General features: G+C 39.6%; 1 protein-coding gene across 4 annotated transcripts in view; it reads left to right on the forward strand.

Moving 5' to 3' along the window:
- dhrsx (dehydrogenase/reductase (SDR family) X-linked) overlaps positions 1-17,460 on the forward strand; it is a 40,936-nt gene that overhangs the window by 13,366 nt on the left and 10,110 nt on the right. For 3 of the 4 annotated variants that reach the window (XM_026932368.3, XM_053230048.1, XM_026932366.3), the window contains 3 exons: positions 1,492-1,560; positions 13,560-13,661; positions 17,213-17,420. In XM_026932368.3, coding sequence (XP_026788169.1) covers positions 1,492-1,560; positions 13,560-13,661; positions 17,213-17,420 — 379 coding nt within the window. The remainder of the gene's footprint in view (positions 1-1,491; positions 1,561-13,559; positions 13,662-17,212; positions 17,421-17,460) is intronic. The other variant, XM_026932367.3, reaches the window with a different exon arrangement.

Below are 17,460 nucleotides of genomic sequence, written 5' to 3' on the forward strand. Positions count from 1 at the left end.
CGTTTTCTGTAAGGACTTGTTTATTTAATATTTTTGGAAGGAGTCTCCAGTTTCAGCAATTTGTAACAGTCAGAGGTAAAGCTGTAATTTTAAGTCTTCAGAACAGAATAGTTTGCACTTTCAGGTTTCATCTGTCTTACTTGAAGAGAGAGAGAAAAGAGATACTGGAGAGGGAAGGGGCTGTTTATAGCTGCTAGAACGTAAGTGATTTTATGCTGGTTATCGCTCTAGGTCAGAAGTGCACACTGCATAATTTAGTGTTTCCCCTGGACCACAATCTTGCACAGGTTTGTTCCCAGCTCTAACATGTTCATCAGTATGATAAATGAATAAATAAAAATTGTTAAATCTGGGGAAAACAACCTTAGGACTGGAGTTATACACAACAGATAATTATATTAGGAAAAATCCTACAGGTTTTTTTTACTTTTCAGCCAGTGTGAGAGTGGGTTTCAGTAACCTGAGGAGAAAAAGACTGTAGAAATTCAGTGAGAATGGTCCATGCATGAACTATTTATTTCCTCTCCTCACCTGTTCATTTAAATGCAGAGAGAGCGAGAGAGAGAGAGAGTTCATGTCATATTCCTGACAACAGGAAGTACACCCCTGAGCTTTTAACACTTAATGTGAGGTCCCAAGGACATTAAACCCAAAAAACAAAATTAAACTCTTGCCACGAAGGGTCATAGAACAGAAAAAATAATTGATTCAAAGATCCAGTGCAGTTCTTTGTTGAAAGATTCAGAACCTTAGGCAACAGTACCAAACATGAAAAAAACATTACTAGCTGTGAAACTTTCTCCAAACTTTTAATTTCTTAGGCAAACTGTGTAAAGATCTACCATTCTCAGCCTCATCCTTAATGTAGGAGTAATTCTAAAGTAACTTCCTTTTCACTACATACGCTCACTACATAGGGTATAACATATAGATAACATTAGATTAATACTATATATAACATTTATAATACAAAAGTATTTTATATTTTCTTTTCTATATTTATCATATAGAAGCATTTTAAAATTTATTTATTTAGTTTAAATTTTTTGTGTCTGAATATTTGTTAGTTAAATTAATCTTTCTGATAATTTGTTTTATTTGGAAATTTTGTTTTATATATTTTACATTCGAAATGCAAGTTTTGATCTTTTTTTTCAGCAGTTTTTGTTTGGAAATTTTTATATTTTATAATTTTTTGTATTTGGAAAGTTAGGATTTGATCTTTTTGATCAATTTTGTGTTCAGAATTTTTGTATTATATATATATTTTTTATAATTTGATTTTTTTTTAAACATCTTTTGTGTTTGGAAATTTTGTTTTTTTATGGACATTTTAAACATTTTTCATGTTTAAATTTTTTATTAGTACTTAAATTTAATAATTCTAATTAGTAATTAGTAAAATTTATAAGTTCAGTCAAATGTTAGTGTTTTGTAAATTTTTTGTTTGGATAGTTTTGTATTAACCTGTTGTTTTTTTTACTCCTCCAGCTGGAAATGAGGAAGAGGAGGGTCTCATTGCAGTGAAGAAAATCCAGAAGGAGAGCGGACACAGGAAAGGTACGTGTCAGGTCAGACGCTGCACTCTGTGGGAATGAGCAAAACTTGCATTAAATTTCATTGTGTCCAGGAAACGTGAAAGGATTTTTTTTTTTTGGAAAAAAATGCATTGTATTTATTCTCAGCTATCTGGAATCACTTTTTGTTGGTGCTGTTTTGCTTTCAAGTGCACTAGGGAACCAATTTTTCTGTGAGAAGGAGTGAATGAGGAAGACAGAAGTAGCAGGAGGCAGGAAGATTGTGTTTACGTGACAGAAAATGGGAGTAAAACGTTTGATAAATGCGCAGGCGCTGAAGAACACCGTCCCCCGGTCAGACGCATTGTCATGCAGATGCGATATGGATGAAGGCGTCTCCTTATCCCTGCTTTAAACTCCCACCCATCCGCCTTCTTTCGTCTCACTGATTTACTGTCAGCGCCTCGACATGCCACCGATTTCTCCAAACTAGACGGAGAGAGAGAAAGAGAGCGAGATGGGCCCAACCTTCAGTGCTTAATCTTTGTGCAGGGAGCTTGCACTAAACGAGAAATGAACATGTTTGCTTTTGACACGGCAGATCCGGGACAGCTGCTGTCTTCTTGTGTGTGTGTGTTTGTGTGTGTTGCCTCTCCTGTGTGCTGTGCGATCCATCACATTGGCACTCAGCGACAGGCTAATGATGTCACTCAGTCAGGTGAAACCACCTGTAGCGGGAAACGGTGCTTAAACTGCCAGCAAGAGCCACTCATCACCTTCGCAAGGGGATGTGATTCATTACAGAGAGACGCAGAGGCAGAACATGCTAATGTTTCTCCTCTACTGTGATTATATACAGGGATTAGCATCCGTGTTAATGGTTTACGGAGCACTGGGTGATCTCTGCAGGGTCGGGCGTGTTTACTGCTCTAACACAACAGATTCAGCTATGATTACGGCTGCATGATAATGGCTAAAAAGCTGATCAGGGTTTTTACCAGACCCGAATTGTAATCAATCCAGAAGCAGGAGGTGAAGCTCTCGGGATCTTGATTATGGACAACCAAATTCATGCCATCGATTAAGAGATAGAATTTCTATAAAATGACCAAAGAGAACAACTGTATAAACAGGCACTGATTTAAATTAGCTGATGCTTGACGTAAGCACAAACAAATTTTAAAAAGAAAAAAGTCAGAGTTACATAGAGGATACAGTGTTTTATAACCCTGGTGGCTACATGGCAAACACTAATAAAGAGTGGGATGACCTTGCACAAAGATGATTTGTATGCAGCTCCTGCAGTTGAATGGACAATGATGTCCGCTGGCAGTACGTTTCTGATTTGGCGAAGAGGAGAACTGCAAAGTCAAATTCTCAGCTTTGTACCTCAGAAGAAATAATAATACTGGCAATACTGGGTCTGACAGTGAGTCAGAGACTCATTGTGGGCTGTGTTCAAGTGGTCATGACCCAGCCAAAGAGAGCACCTGAGCCAGAGAGTGCCATCTTTTGTGGTTCTATCTAAGTGCTAATACTAAAAGAAAATGAGAGAGGAAATTTAATACTAAAAAAGCAAAATACTTTACACCAACTTTGGATGTGAACTGTCAGGAATCTACCTTCAACCTGATGGGAACCTCATGAGAAATTTGTACGAATTTGAATGAACAAGGGCAATGTGGTTGGATTTTATTTGGTTTCACACATTGAAGTCTTAAGGGAAAGTACTAAGGCTAATCCAACCACTAATGCCAACCTTACCTTTTGCGCCTTGAGTTTTAAACCTTGAGTTATGCTACAAATTTGCAAGTGTGAGACCATTTTGGTTACTCAGCAGTGGTCTTTGGTTGAGCAACTGGTATTAGCAAATTGGTATGGAAAGTATATTGAATTCTACCCAGTAGCCAGCCACCACAATTCCCACTTCCTTGCTGTTTGACAGACTGTGGAGTTAGTCCAAGGGAAGGTATCAGGAGTAACCCCAGGTCAATGTGCCACAAAGTCCATGGTGGTTGCAAATCATCTGCATTCCCTGCCAAGGCCTGCCAAGTCAGCTGATTCAAGTGATGGGACTGCATGGTTTGGTAAAATAACCAACAGTATACACAAATCCATCATTGGATAGCTCTATAAGGCTTTTAGGAGCTGCATAATGGGACTGCATCTCCAACACCAGCCATTTCCAGTGGCATGCAATCCAATTTTTGTTTTATGTCAGGTATCCTGTTTGGCATGGTGGCACAGTGGGTAGCATTGCTGCCTTTTAGCTCTAGGATCCCCGGTTTGATCCTGATCTCGGGTTACTGTGTGTAGAGAGTTTTTAAAGTTGTCCATGAGTTCCCTCCCACCTCCCAAAACAAGCCTGTGGGTGGAATGTCTGCTCTAAATTAACCCAAAGTGTGAATGAGTGTTTGAATATGCTCTGCAGTAGACTGGTGTCCCATCCAGGGTGTATTCCTGCCTTAGGCTCCAGATCCACTGCAACCATGACCAGGATAAATCGGATACTAAAGATGATTGAATGAATGTATACTAGGTATTGGAAATATTTTTGTCGGTGTGAGCATGGTGCAGCAGTACTGTGGTCAATGAATGTTTGGTTTCAGAGACAGCAACCTTGATCTTGGGGAAAAATACAATGGTATGCAGGAATCCACCAGGGCTGCTAGGAGCTACATGATGGAACTGGGACTGTCAGCAAAATTCCTACAGGTTAAGATAGCATCACCGAGATGGTCAAGAGGGTTCATATTTGATACAGATGTCTAAAAAATTTACTCATCTCATCCACTGATATACACTAGAATTCTTGTGGTCCAATTCTGTTTTTCTCTCTGCTTGCTAGGATTTTCTTGTTAGCAATGTTGGCACCTCTGTGAATAGATGCTGCGATGTTCTGTGACAGAAATAATGTCACGTTGAAAATCTTGCAGCTCTCAAAGCTTAGCCTCCTCCACATTGTAGAAGTATCTCTGTGTGAAGCACTGAGTGACTGAACGAGGGCAGCCTGCTGGAGACACACAAACACACAGACCCATACTATCACAGTGCCTTTGTGACAAGGCAAGGCAGAAGCAGGAAATATTGGTGTGACATGTAACATTAAAGCTCCTTTCTTTGTGTTACAGGTACAGCATTTTTTTTCCATCACTTTGGTGTTACATGTTATTGTTGAAACACTGCTGATGTGACATTTGCCATTAGCGTGTATGCTTAATATATATAGTGGGATTTACATAAATGAATCCTGACATGCAGTATATACTCCCAGTTTAGAGTTTCGTGATGATATCTGATATTCCACCCTCTGAGTTTAATTGACAGATGACGTGATAATGAGAATACATTTAAACATGCATGATATATTTCATATCTAATTTTGTCTGTTCTGGTCCACAGTACATACATAAATATCCCAAAATATTTTTTAAGTCAGGCTGAGATTGCGGTCAGAATAAAGCCTTAAAAATCAGAATAATAATTTGCCTGAAATCCCCAGTTTTGCTATTAATAAAATAATAATTTCACTGTACATACATTTACTTTTGCCTGGAAAATAACATTTTTTTTTTAACGACAAGTGGGCATCTGGTATGTGTGTGTGTAGTCAGTGTGTGTTCTGAGTGTGTTTGTTAGCAGTCATCTGGTCGTTGCCACAGTGAACAGACCTTGGCACAGTCAGCTTTGTTCCTGTGTCCCGGTGGAGCCGGTTTTTTTTGGAAAATGGCCGCCGAGGACCCCTGTGTGTGATGCAATTACTTCAGCAGCCCAACACTTATCAATCACACGCTGTGTGTCAAAGATGCTACACAGCCACACACACTTTTTTATCATAAAAGTGTGTGTCATGCAGCTATACAACCTTCCGTGCATATAGACAGCATCCTTCAGTAAGGGTGTATTTATCAGCCTGACCTTGATGATCCGCTCCTGTCCTTTAATCAGATACCGACCGTGTCACTGCAATCATGACACAAGGGGGAGGAGTGTGAGAAACCCTTCATCCTCTCTTGTATTTTATGCCTTTCATTGATTTCCACTCTACTCATCCTGCACTGAAAGAGAGAGATAAATCTTATCACAGCCATCCTTCCTTCAATTTTACCGATCTGCCAATGTCCAGTCTCCTCCTCCTCTTCCTCCTCCTCCTCCTTGGAGAATGGCTCTCTGTCCAATCTGGCTTGTTTTCAAGACGAAGTCACCACATTGGCACACCTGTGCCTTTCCCCGTTGCCAGGCAGAAGTGCCATCGCACGGGCATCACATCAATGGTGTGTGTTTCGCTGGTGCTCTTCGAGGAAAGAAGATGTCTTTGTCGGTGTCGAGAAATGGCAGGATGCCAGTCATAGCTCCCACCAGCTGGCACGCTGGCAGACTGTTTCTAGGCTTCTCATTACTGTCTCTGGCACCTATACTACGATTGATGAGACTTAGAGAGATAGTGGGGTTTTTGCGATTGATTGTCCTGATCCACAAGCTGGGCTGTATATTTACTTTATAACGAGGCAACCTGTCAGACCATAATCAGGAGAAAACACAGTGTGAGGTCAGGTATTCATTTTCAGGTCTTGGATTCTCATCCTAATGGCAAAATCTGCAGGTTTGAATTCTTAACCTGTATGAATCCTTCCTAATAAGGGATGTGACAGTATATCAGATACTGAAAATAAGTCGTAGTCTTCTGTAAGGGCTTTGTCCTGTTCAGGGTTGAGGTGGCGCCGGAGTCTGAGATGGGAATACTCGTGTGAGATGGGAATACGCCCTCCAGTCCATCGCAGGACATCATACACGTTTGCATACTTATTCACACTTAGGGGCTATTTCGTATAGCCAATCCAGCTCCCATGTTTCTAGAGTGTGAGGAAACCAGACAACCTGGAGGAAACCACACGCACACTGTGAACCACAACTGAGAATCTTGGTGCCGATCCATTGCGTCACTAACCCACCTGCTTCTTTCGAATTTAGTCCAAGACACTTCAAACCCACCAGCTAGTCTAGCTAGTTTTAGTAGTCTTGCAAGCCAAACCTCGCTAGAGTCTTGTATGTTTCTTCAAAAAAACATGGCCAAGAACTTCCTACATTCACAGGTCTGACTAGCAATGCAAACCGCCAACCACATGTACTTGAACTAAGTGTTTCAAACAAATCTCTTGAAAATAAAGAAAGACAGGATACTATAGACAAGTCATATTTTATACATTTTTTTCCTGTTGGAAAGTGTGTACAAAAGTGTGCATATACAAAAAGGTACATGACAGGTTTATATTAATGTGCTGGTTCTAATACGTTATTGTTGCTAAAGTAACAACACAGGGGCTTGTACACTGGACACACAACATAAATGGATTTAAAAACTGTGCAATGGTTTCTGGTCTGGTTTTCTGTAAGATGTTTATTTAGTATAGTTTGGAAGGAATCTCCAGGATTAGCGCTTTGTAAGGGTTAGAGGTAAAGCTGTAACTTTAAAGTTTTATGGAAAAGTCTTCAGGACAGAGGACTTTGAGCTTGAGGGAAAGTATGATGTGTTGTGCTTCAATAAATAAAAAAAAATTACCATTGGGAATATGTAATAGGTACGTGGTGTAAGAGGGTAAAACACCCCAGGACTTGCAGTGCATTGGGCCACATCACACTATCCCATCGCTGATTATTTTCCTATATCAGCACAGTCCAAACTAATTTCATTCCTTCATTATAACATCATCTTGACATGCACTGAAAATGTGCATGCAGCTGTGAGATACAGTGATCAGGGTTGTACATTGTCAGACAATCAGATCTTCTCAGATTTAGAACAGTAGGCACTAACTTCTCACTTCTTCTTACTCAGACTCATGAACTTCTCACATTGTGTTTTATACACACACTGCTGCCTCACTGATATGAGCCAGTTCAGGATTCGCTCTCAAAATCTCTCTCAGGCCACTGGAGCGAAGTGGTGGAGCTTTGAGAGATAAGAAAAGCGTGGAGATGAGAGAAAGAGTTCGCTGGCTGCTTGGAAAATGAACAAGATGAGAGGCTCTGAAAGGGACACATTTAAGGGACGCATTTTGTGTGTGTGCGTGTGTGTGTGTGTGTGTGTGTGTGTGTGTGGGATTCCTTGGCAAATCTTAAGAGGATTATGCATAAGTACATAAGTACGTGAATGGGAGCGGCAGTGAGGAAAGATTGGCTTTAAGAGACAGTGAGAGAAAATTAACATTTCGTTTTCGCTGTAAGGTTTAGAAATTGAGTTTTCTCTCCAGTTTTATTTGATATTCACTCAGATGTGATTGTGAAGTGACTACAACATATTCTGTATGTGGGTCTACTTGTAGAGCTTAGCTTTATTGAGCAGTTATAACCTCACCCTGATGTACTAATCACCTTATTAAGCATTTATTACAATATTTATAAGCGCAGCTAATGGACTGTCAGCGAGTGCTTTTACTAAGTAATGTGTTTGGGACATGGGTGAGCGTTTTTGCACTAATGAAGGGTTGCCAGATTGAAGTCGATCTCTCCCCGCAAAGAGGGCAATTAGTGTAATGTGCTTGGTAATTACAGTGATTGCGTGACTATAATTAGTTTAATTATGCGGTTGAGTAGTCGGCTCAGGAACCACGCGTGCCGTGCCCAGAGCACGATGTCGACAAGCTGATACTTCAGATATGTTATTATGAACAGCGGTGAATATAAATAGTCAAACAGCTGTATGCTGATAATATGAAGCATGATTATATAATGCCAGTGTATAACATATTAATTATATATCATAGTAATAGCGATGATGATAGCGTTTATTGGTGTGAAAGGGTATGAAATGGTTACAACTGAATCGTTTATCAACAGTGTGACAGTCTTTTTTTTTTTCCAGTGTTTGTCAGTCTTCTCACTGCTCTCAGTGAATATTTTTGTTCTCCCTTGCTTACTTCTCCAGCGATGGATGAAGTGGATTGATAGCTCGGAGGTCCCACCAGCTAAAAAGCAGCCAGGGAGTGTATCGTCTCCTCAGGCAAGGACGTCCCACAGGGACATGCTGTATGCAGTGACTGATTCAGGTGTTGTTTTTGTTTTAACAGACAGCTAGATTACTGGTTTGAATGGCCCAAATCCAAAGTTTGACTTTTTTTCTGTCAATGTTATGCTGTTGTTAGTGAAGTAGTCATTTTTTGGTGTGAAAAGTGTCTCTGTAAAGCCTGCCCTATCAGGAGTGTCCTTCATCAGCCAGAAGGCACCACAGCATGTACAGGAAATGACACTCATTCTTGGCTTCAGCTATCAAAAGTTCAACGCGATATATTGAATCAATTAGGGAGACAGCAAGGAGACAATTAACGTCAGAAGTCAGATTAAAATGCAAATTAATATAGTCCGAGGCATGCTTGATGATTGGCTGGTGAGTGATATGGTTAATTCATTTAATGTGTAAATTACAGTCGCGGCTGACAGACAGGGGTGGAAGAAGGAGAAGCGCTTTCGGCTCGCAGGCTTTCAAGGTCATTTCGCCATGCTGCAAAATGTTGTTTTAGTCAGAAAGAGAACGACAGAGAGACAGAGACGGGGAGAGAGGTGTATCATAAAGATATTTTGTCAGAGAAGTCTGATATGCCATTTTTGGACTGATTGATTTTTAATTTTCCAGGAATCATTTCGGAAGGAGCATGTACAAACACAAATCTTTAAGCATCAAGACAGAAAGAACGGATCGTATTGTGGGAGTAGTCCATCTTGTATTGCAGCTTAGCTGAATTTTATTTAGCATTAAGTCAATCGTTTACAGCCAGTCATAAATTTATAGGCCTTGAAAACAGGGGAAGAAGGCTATAATAATATAATAAGACTATAAATGTATAATATATGCAGTGAGTGTGACTTTAAGCTTAAACATACAAACATTTTCATAAGTAATGCATTTTTTTTTCCTATAAAACACTGGTTGCAAAATTATCTAAATGCCCCAAAATTAATAATCCAATGGAGAGAATAACAGTCTCTAATAACAGCCTCTAACAAGGGCGGAGACACGTTGGCCCCTCCTTCATGCAGAATGCTTTCTTCAGCTCAGGCCTCACTTTGTTAAAATGCTACAATTTAATTTTCTTTAACTGTTTGAGAGCAGAATTTGAGTCATAAGAGAAATCCTTTATTTCTTACAGTCATTTTTGCCCGTTCTCTTCTCTTAAAGGGTGCCAATATTTCAGGATTGTACTGTAACTTAATTAAGCCTTGGATGTAAGAAGAAAAACCACTCACAGTCGTAGGGTCTATATGAATCCAATAGGGTTTCTTACTAATGGAATTTTAATTGGAATATTTACTAAACATTTTTTTATTTTATTTCTTTATTTGTTTTCATTGTTTTATTCATCTTCAGTAACCGCTTTATGCTGGTCAGGTGGTGGTTCTGGAGCCTGTCCCAGGAACACTGAGTGCAATTTTATTTGATTTGATGTTTTAGATTAAATGAAGTCTTTTGGACCTCATATCTGGATCTAAACGTTAAAGACAATCTGCCATATCAACATACTTTTAACCTGGAACAAAAATAAATCGGGCAAGTCAGCTTCGTTTTTTGCTGTGATGAAACTGAAACCTCCCCCAAATTCAAACCAAAGATCTGCTGGAAAACAAATCACAGAATCCCTTTAGTCCATCTTTCCTCCACACACTTTTTTTTTTTTTTTTTTTTTTTTTGCCAGCTGTATTTGCCAGCAAGCCTCCTCCATATCCCGTCATCCACAGAGGCCCGCTACAGGCTAAGGCTACCGATAATCCACTTAGCGTCTAGAGGCGAGCCACGTCGCACACTTTGTAATAAGCGACCTCGTTTCTCCTCAGCTATTGTGCCGAGTGTCAGGGGGAGCGAACCTGCCAAATACCAGAATTAGCATAACATGAATAGCTAAGGTAATTAAAGCAATGATAATGCATATAACTGGAGGGGTGAAGGGGTGTGCTTTGTTTTTTTTTTTTATAAGGTACCATCACAAACAAGTGTTCAGCATCTGAATAATGCACAGGCCAAGTTGTTTTTTTTTTCTCTGAGTAGAAAACTTTGCTAGCAGGGGCTAGCTGTTAGCTAGCTACGTTAACACTACCACACCTGTTAGCTGTTTTCCTTTGTTACAGTCTAGTTTTTTATGGGTACATAATTATAATTTGTACGAATTTATTAATTTATATTTAAGTAGTTACTGTCAGCGATGGGTAGCTTGCTAGCTAGCAAATGTTAGCTATCTTGGCTAAAATGTCTCCTGTCAGGGCCTCTGTATAGCTTTACCCCTAGTTTAACCCCTTGTTGCACTTACCCTGGTTCACTGATAATATTCATCTGTTATGAACAAAGGTTAGGAAAGCAGATAATATAAGACTGAAAAATTTCCCTTGAAGTAAATAGGACAAAAAAAATGCAGCATATCATGTTACAAAAAAAAAGAAAGAAAGAAATAGAAAGAGCAAACTTCTCTGTCCTGAAGACTTTCCTGTGTTGGAAAACTTAAAGTTACAGCTGTACCGCTGCCTGTTACAAAGTACTGACACTGGAGACTCCTTCCAAAAATGAATTTCTTCTTATAGAAAACTTAAATATGTCAACAATTTCACAATTTTTCATCCATTTATGTGGAGCATCGACCACACAATCCCTGCATAACTTGTTACAATAGAAACATTAACGCATTAGAAAGAGCACGTTAATATAAACCTGTGATTTGAATTACAGTCGCAGGTACCATTATGGGAAATTAATCAACACCTTCTGACCAATCAGAGTTGAAAATTCAATAGCGCTGTGGTTTAAACTGGTTTAAACATGGTAGTTCATTGTAGAGCTTGATTTATTTAAAAAAAAAAAAAGTAAAGGATGGAATGAGGAAATAATTGGTTCTAATATGAACAACATTTCCTCATTTCCTCAGGCAGCAGTTGGACGTGTTTATATTCGTTTTCTGTCTCGTTCCCTTTAGCCGTAGTTAACCCTCATCATAGCCTTTGACTCTTTGTGGCCTGTGACAATTGAGGCGTGTCCACTCTGGTAATTGTGTAATAACTTTCATTGCCGTTATTAGCTCAAAGGTTCCTCCTGCCTGATGGAATGAACAACGTGACTAATTAGAGTTGACACCGGGGGCAAGCGGAGGCCCAGAGTCAGATACACAAAAGATTTTCTCTTCTCCCCCCCCAACAGAGACACGGGGGAGTCGTCAGATTGTATAAAATGGTTGTTAGGGTCCAGCTCACCCACGCAGATATCTTGATCTTCGCATGATCGATATTAAGCAGGCTTTGTAAACGTTGTGTCAGTGTAATGAGTTTATTTGATGTGCAAATTGTAAGAGGCTGGTGATATAAACAATTTACTTTATTGATTTTCCATTCGAGGGCTTTTTCAGAAGGCGGAATCTTACACAGTTCAGTGCAAACATTTGCATCCCTTCTGTTATTGAATGAAAAAAAGCTATTTTGCACATTTTCTACTGAATATCACTGAAAAACGGCTCAGTGGATCTAAAGGCAAAGGATGAGCAAACAGGATATTAGAGAATATTGTTATCATTTCCAGAAATGGAAATGCAACATTTTGAGGGTCGTTTCTGAACATTTGGGGCCCCTAAGTGCCAATTCTCTCAGGTCTCCCCCACCCACACCAATCATATAATTTTATATGCAAGAGTGAACAGAATTAATACTTCATTATTTTGGATGAGGGAAAACAGTTTAATAAACAATAAAATAAAAACAACTGAACAAGGCACCAGATCTTAGCTAGCTCTGGATTCTAAGCTAGCTAGTTAGCCACAAACATTTTTCATTTCAGTTACATCAACAATCCTCTGATCCTCTGAAGATAGTTACCTTAGTTATGTATATTGCAGTTTCGATTCTTTTTACACCTTTTGACTGCCTATATAAACCTTTCCACCTAATGATAGTCAAGTCTGCTTTTTTCATATCTGTTTTAAAAATCATGGTGCCCCCTGGTGGTCCGGGGACTTTAAGCAACTATTTATACCACTTATAGCAAGAAACTGCCCTCTTTGGAATTGATTTCATATTTTTTCCCCGCTATTAATATCGTAAGATGCACTAGTTTACTGTTTATATTTACTTGTCTTAAGGAACATCTGTGAAACTGAACACACTAAACATCTTGTTGCTGTTAATTACATTTCATCTTCTTTGTTTTATCCCAAGGGTGTGCAAACTTTTACACTCCACAATAGCTTTCCTGATCAAAATGCTGAGTAATTTAGATCCAAAACATTTTAAATGAAGTGCAAAGAAAAAATTTGATTGTTTTATGTGGAATTGAGGAAGTTAAGCATCTCAGGCAGGATATTTGGACCAGCTGTAGTTGGATGTTTTATCCACACTTTGTCTGCAGTATAAACTGATGAGCAATTCACCCTTCATATGTCGTTTAATTGGAAATCTACTTTGATCGGAGACCCAGAGGAACCCAGAGAAAGGTTAGCGGGTGAACCGCTCCATGAAGAAGTACACGTGCATGGCTTGATGACTTTCAGCCAGCATGCAGAATGACTTTTTGTCTTTAGACAGAGTCAGAAACGTGACGCGTGGTATACTTTATGTACACAGTACTTCTGTGTTTATACTTGTGTACTTGTGTATGTGTATTTTGTGGACTTTTGTAACAAAAATGGGCATCTGCATGAAGGTGTAGGTATATGGGAATGCTAATTTGGCTTTGGCTGTAAAAACTTTCTTCAGTCATCTGAGTATTGCATCTCACTTAGGCTTTGCTTTTTTGTCTTCAATTTTAAACTTGACAGTTTTAAACTTGCCATCTCTGCGTTTCCCAATATTTAAATACATAAAAATATATATAAATAAATGTTAATCATTTATTCAGCTGATTAAAGCAGTGTGAAATGGCACGAATGCTTTTTTGTTGATATGGAAGTCGTGACAATAAGCCATTCTGTTTGAGCTCTTTGTAAGCTCGTAGAATAAATGGCACTGTATTGATTTAAATGATCGATGGTTGGATGTAGTTGCATTAGTAATGATCTTATGCTGCACTTCTGTTTGCAGTGGAGTTCATGTACCTGGACTTGGCCTCCTTGAAGTCCGTGCGACAGTTTGTGCAGAGATTTAAAGCCAGGGGTCTGCCTCTACACACTCTCGTCAATAACGGTATGTAGCCCTGATGGATCACTCGGCATCATAAATAAAGAGCAGCTACATTCTTAGAAAAAAAGGTGTTTAAAGGTTCCTTGGGTTTCTCCTTCACATAATTTTCCAAGTAAAGTTTCTCAAGATCCTTTCAGTGCTTCTTCAGAGGAACAAAATGAAGGATTGGAGGAATTCACAGTTTGCTGAAGGGGCTGTACTTGGAAGCTTCTTTAATGGAAGTTCCTTGGAAGTTTCCCCAGAAGATCAAACCAAAGAACCCTTAACAGTGCAAAATCGATTTTTCTTTTGTTTGTTTTAGAGATTTAGAGCTTTAGTATTAAACAGATAGGGTGTATCGTCAATGTGCTTTGCAAGATTTTGGTCCTAGCTGTTTTGGTGCTTGCTTGTGTTAATCATGACCTGGTTTTCAGTATCAAACCTCAAAGGTTCTTTAGATTCCTACAGGGGTTTTACTTGGACCCTTTTGTAGAAGAAAAAAACCCTCTGATGTAAAGAACATTTAAGGCCATTCCCTTAAGAGCAACAAACTGAAAGAGCTTTTAATGTGCTTTCTTTTATATTATTATATTTATATACTTTTTTTTCCCCAAACTATAAGGCTCAGCACTTGAGCACTCAAATGATAAGTATAAGAACAACACGTACACTCACCCTGAACTTGTCTTTACACTTCTAAACCCCTTATACTATAATGATTTATAGTAGCACTATCTGGTGTCACCCAGAAGAGAACAGGTCCCCTTTTGCATCTCTTTCCTCTCGAGATTTCTTCATGTCTTCTGAGGATATTTTCTTCTGCACTCTCGCCTCTGGCTTGGTCATTAGGCATTATGCTCAGAAGGACAAGTTGTAAACTACAATGGTTTTACTACATTCCTTTTAAAAAATCATATTATTATATAATAAAGTATAAGAGCCTATCACATTCCAGTATGCAAATGCAAGCCATGCAGCTCTGGTTGATGAGGGAAAAGGGGCAGGCAAATAGAAGCTTGAAGGAATTTTCTATTTTTTCTATTGTATATACAGTCTTTGAAAAAAAAAAAGAACCACTGTGGGACCAATGAGTATACAAGAGATTTGATTCCTCGATGAGAGGAAGGGTGTAGGTATGTGTGTACCTTTTTGGGTTTTTTTTTTTAAAGCAGCAAGTCAATCTTTTCAATATTTAACATAAAAAGATTTTCCAAACAAGTTTCTGGTGACTTTAAGGCCTTCACAACCTCTTGCCAAAACCCTGTAACTCCTAACCCTTAAGTCTGAATACAGAGTTCTTGTCCAGAGTGCCTGTGGAGTTCTTTCCAAAACTGTGCCAAAGCTTTCAAAATTAGCAAGGATCACAGTTAAGAACTGTCCACCTGGCACTTTCAATAGAAATCCAGCTCTCCTGTGGTTTTTTTTTTTTTTGAAGTGTCTGATCCAGGTCCTCGGGGCCTTAGGGGTCGTTTGTTTTTAACTAGATGGCTCCTATTTAGCAGCCTTCCCCAGGGAACGTCGCAGACGACAGGAACAGTCACACTCCGTCCTGTCTCAAACAGGGGAGAATTAATAATTCACACTCACTCTCTCTCTCACGCTCACTCTCTCTTTCTCTCTGCCTCTGCCTCCCGGCACACGTCCCTTCCTGCTGATAACAGCTGAAGGACAAACGCATCTGTACCGCCCCATTGAGGGTCTAATGATGCGGAAAGGTCACTGCTTGACCCCCGAGAGCCTCATCAGTGGCACAGAGACGATATGGTTAGCCATTTTGACCAGTCAGTAGATGCAGATTCTGTTTTTCTTAAGAATTCCACAAACACATGATTTATTTTACAGAAGTATTGTTGCATCTGAATTGACAGCTCTTTGTAGAATTAAAAGAGCATAAAGCTTAATTTTGGTTTTAATTACATCATTGAACAGAGTGCTGCTGTAATCCTGATTACCATGTGCTCAAAGGAGCCAAGCAGTAATTCTCTAAAGAGAATTACGATGGAGCATATGTTGTAAAGCTGATGCTCTTTCCTGAGAATAGGTTGTGCACAAAGACAATGGGGGGCTTGATCTTTGGCACGGATTAAGCACTGTTTATTTCCATGCCATAATGACTTCTCCCCTGTGTCAAATTATCCAGCACTCGCTGTTCATAATGGAACCTTGCACAAGGTGGTTTCCAGCGAGCTCAAGCATCAAGGCAGAAAGGTTTGGGTCAAGGTGAACATGGCCTGCAGTGATCTTGACACCCTTTCACTCCGTCATAACTGAGTGAAGAAAACCGTGAATACATTTTCAGAGAAAGGTGCACTCTGAAAAAAAGATATATTGGTTATCATTGGGATGGTTCTCTCAAGGTTACATCTCTTGTACTCTGGTACATCTCTTTTTTCCTAGGAAAGTGAATTTAGTGTACCTTTAAAAGTCCCGAGGGGTTTCCGAGTGGCATAACAAAAGCGTTCACCCTATTGTCAAGAGATTGTGAGTCCCAACAATGGCACAGCCATTTGTGGCTGGGAGCCAAGGGAGCAAAATTGGCCATGTTCTCTCCTCTGTCAATCACAGCAACACTAGCTGTTGTATGACAGGGGAGAACTGGCAGGTGGATGGGAATTGGCAGGTGATCAAATTGGGGGAAGAAAATGGGGAAAAATAATGAACATAATTAGACCTTCAGGGCAATGGCTGAGGTAAAATTCCATTTTTCAGTTCCAGTCTCTTTCGAAGCATATTTGCAAGTATTATAATAAATTGAAATTTTGTCCATGTCCTTTGTGGCATTCCGGAGATACACAGCTTCAAATTGGGGCACCTGGGGGCTCATTCCTAAGGAACCAGAGGACATAGTTTTGAAGTATATTAATGAGCATTATAAGCACTTCAAATGTTGTCTGTTGCAGAATTCCAGAGATTTGCAATTTGGAGCCCCAGGGAGGTTTGTTTCTCAGGAACCAGAAGTCCCAGAGCTTCAGCTCTAGTCATGTTTGAAGTGTACTTAAAGGACATACCCTTAAGGGTCTCACAGTGACAAGCAATGGTAGTTTACTCCCTTTTTTACTTCAGGTAAAAGGTACTTCAGGGATAGTTGCAGTATCGACTGTTTTTTATATTTCTTTGGACAAAACCACTTCAGCCTCAGCAATTGAACAATCCAAGTGTCTAAAATGGGTCAATGACATGAGAGGGCTAGTGCAACAATCACCCAGAGATATCTGACCCCCCCTTTCCTCCTCGGATGCCCTCTTTGGTAATCTGACAAACATTTTTACAGCCACTTTAGTCTAGAGCCTCTTTCCCCCCTATGGCTCAGAATCTGTTCTAGTAATGTAGTTTGCCACCTTATCTGTGTTCAGGCTGAAGACCAGTGTTTTAACAGCCCCCATGCTTCACTGCTTATTATAGCTTTAGAGTCTATTATGGCAAATCCCCCGCAAATATAACCAAGACTGGCTGTGAATAAAATGATCTATGAAAAAGAATAGAGCTCTGTACTCCTTTTACCCATAATGCAGTTGATAATTTTATGCTTTTCTGAGATAATATTAGAGCTTTTTCTGCATTTTCCACATCACTAGCTGGTGTTATGCTGGTCCCAGAAAGGAAGACAGAGGACGGATTTGAGTTGCACTTTGGACTGAACTATTTGGGCCATTTCTTGTTGACCAACTTGCTGCTTGACGTGCTGAGAGATTCTGGGCAGAGTGGGAGGTACTCCCGAATCGTCACAGTGTCCTCAGCCACTCATTATGGAGGAAGACTTGACCTAAACGACCTGCAGGGCAGGTAAAGCAAGCTTTAATTCTCAAACCAACCATATAAAAAT

Source organism: Pangasianodon hypophthalmus, chromosome 26 (assembly GCF_027358585.1).
Source record: "Pangasianodon hypophthalmus isolate fPanHyp1 chromosome 26, fPanHyp1.pri, whole genome shotgun sequence".
In the NCBI taxonomy this organism is placed as follows: domain Eukaryota; kingdom Metazoa; phylum Chordata; class Actinopteri; order Siluriformes; family Pangasiidae; genus Pangasianodon; species Pangasianodon hypophthalmus.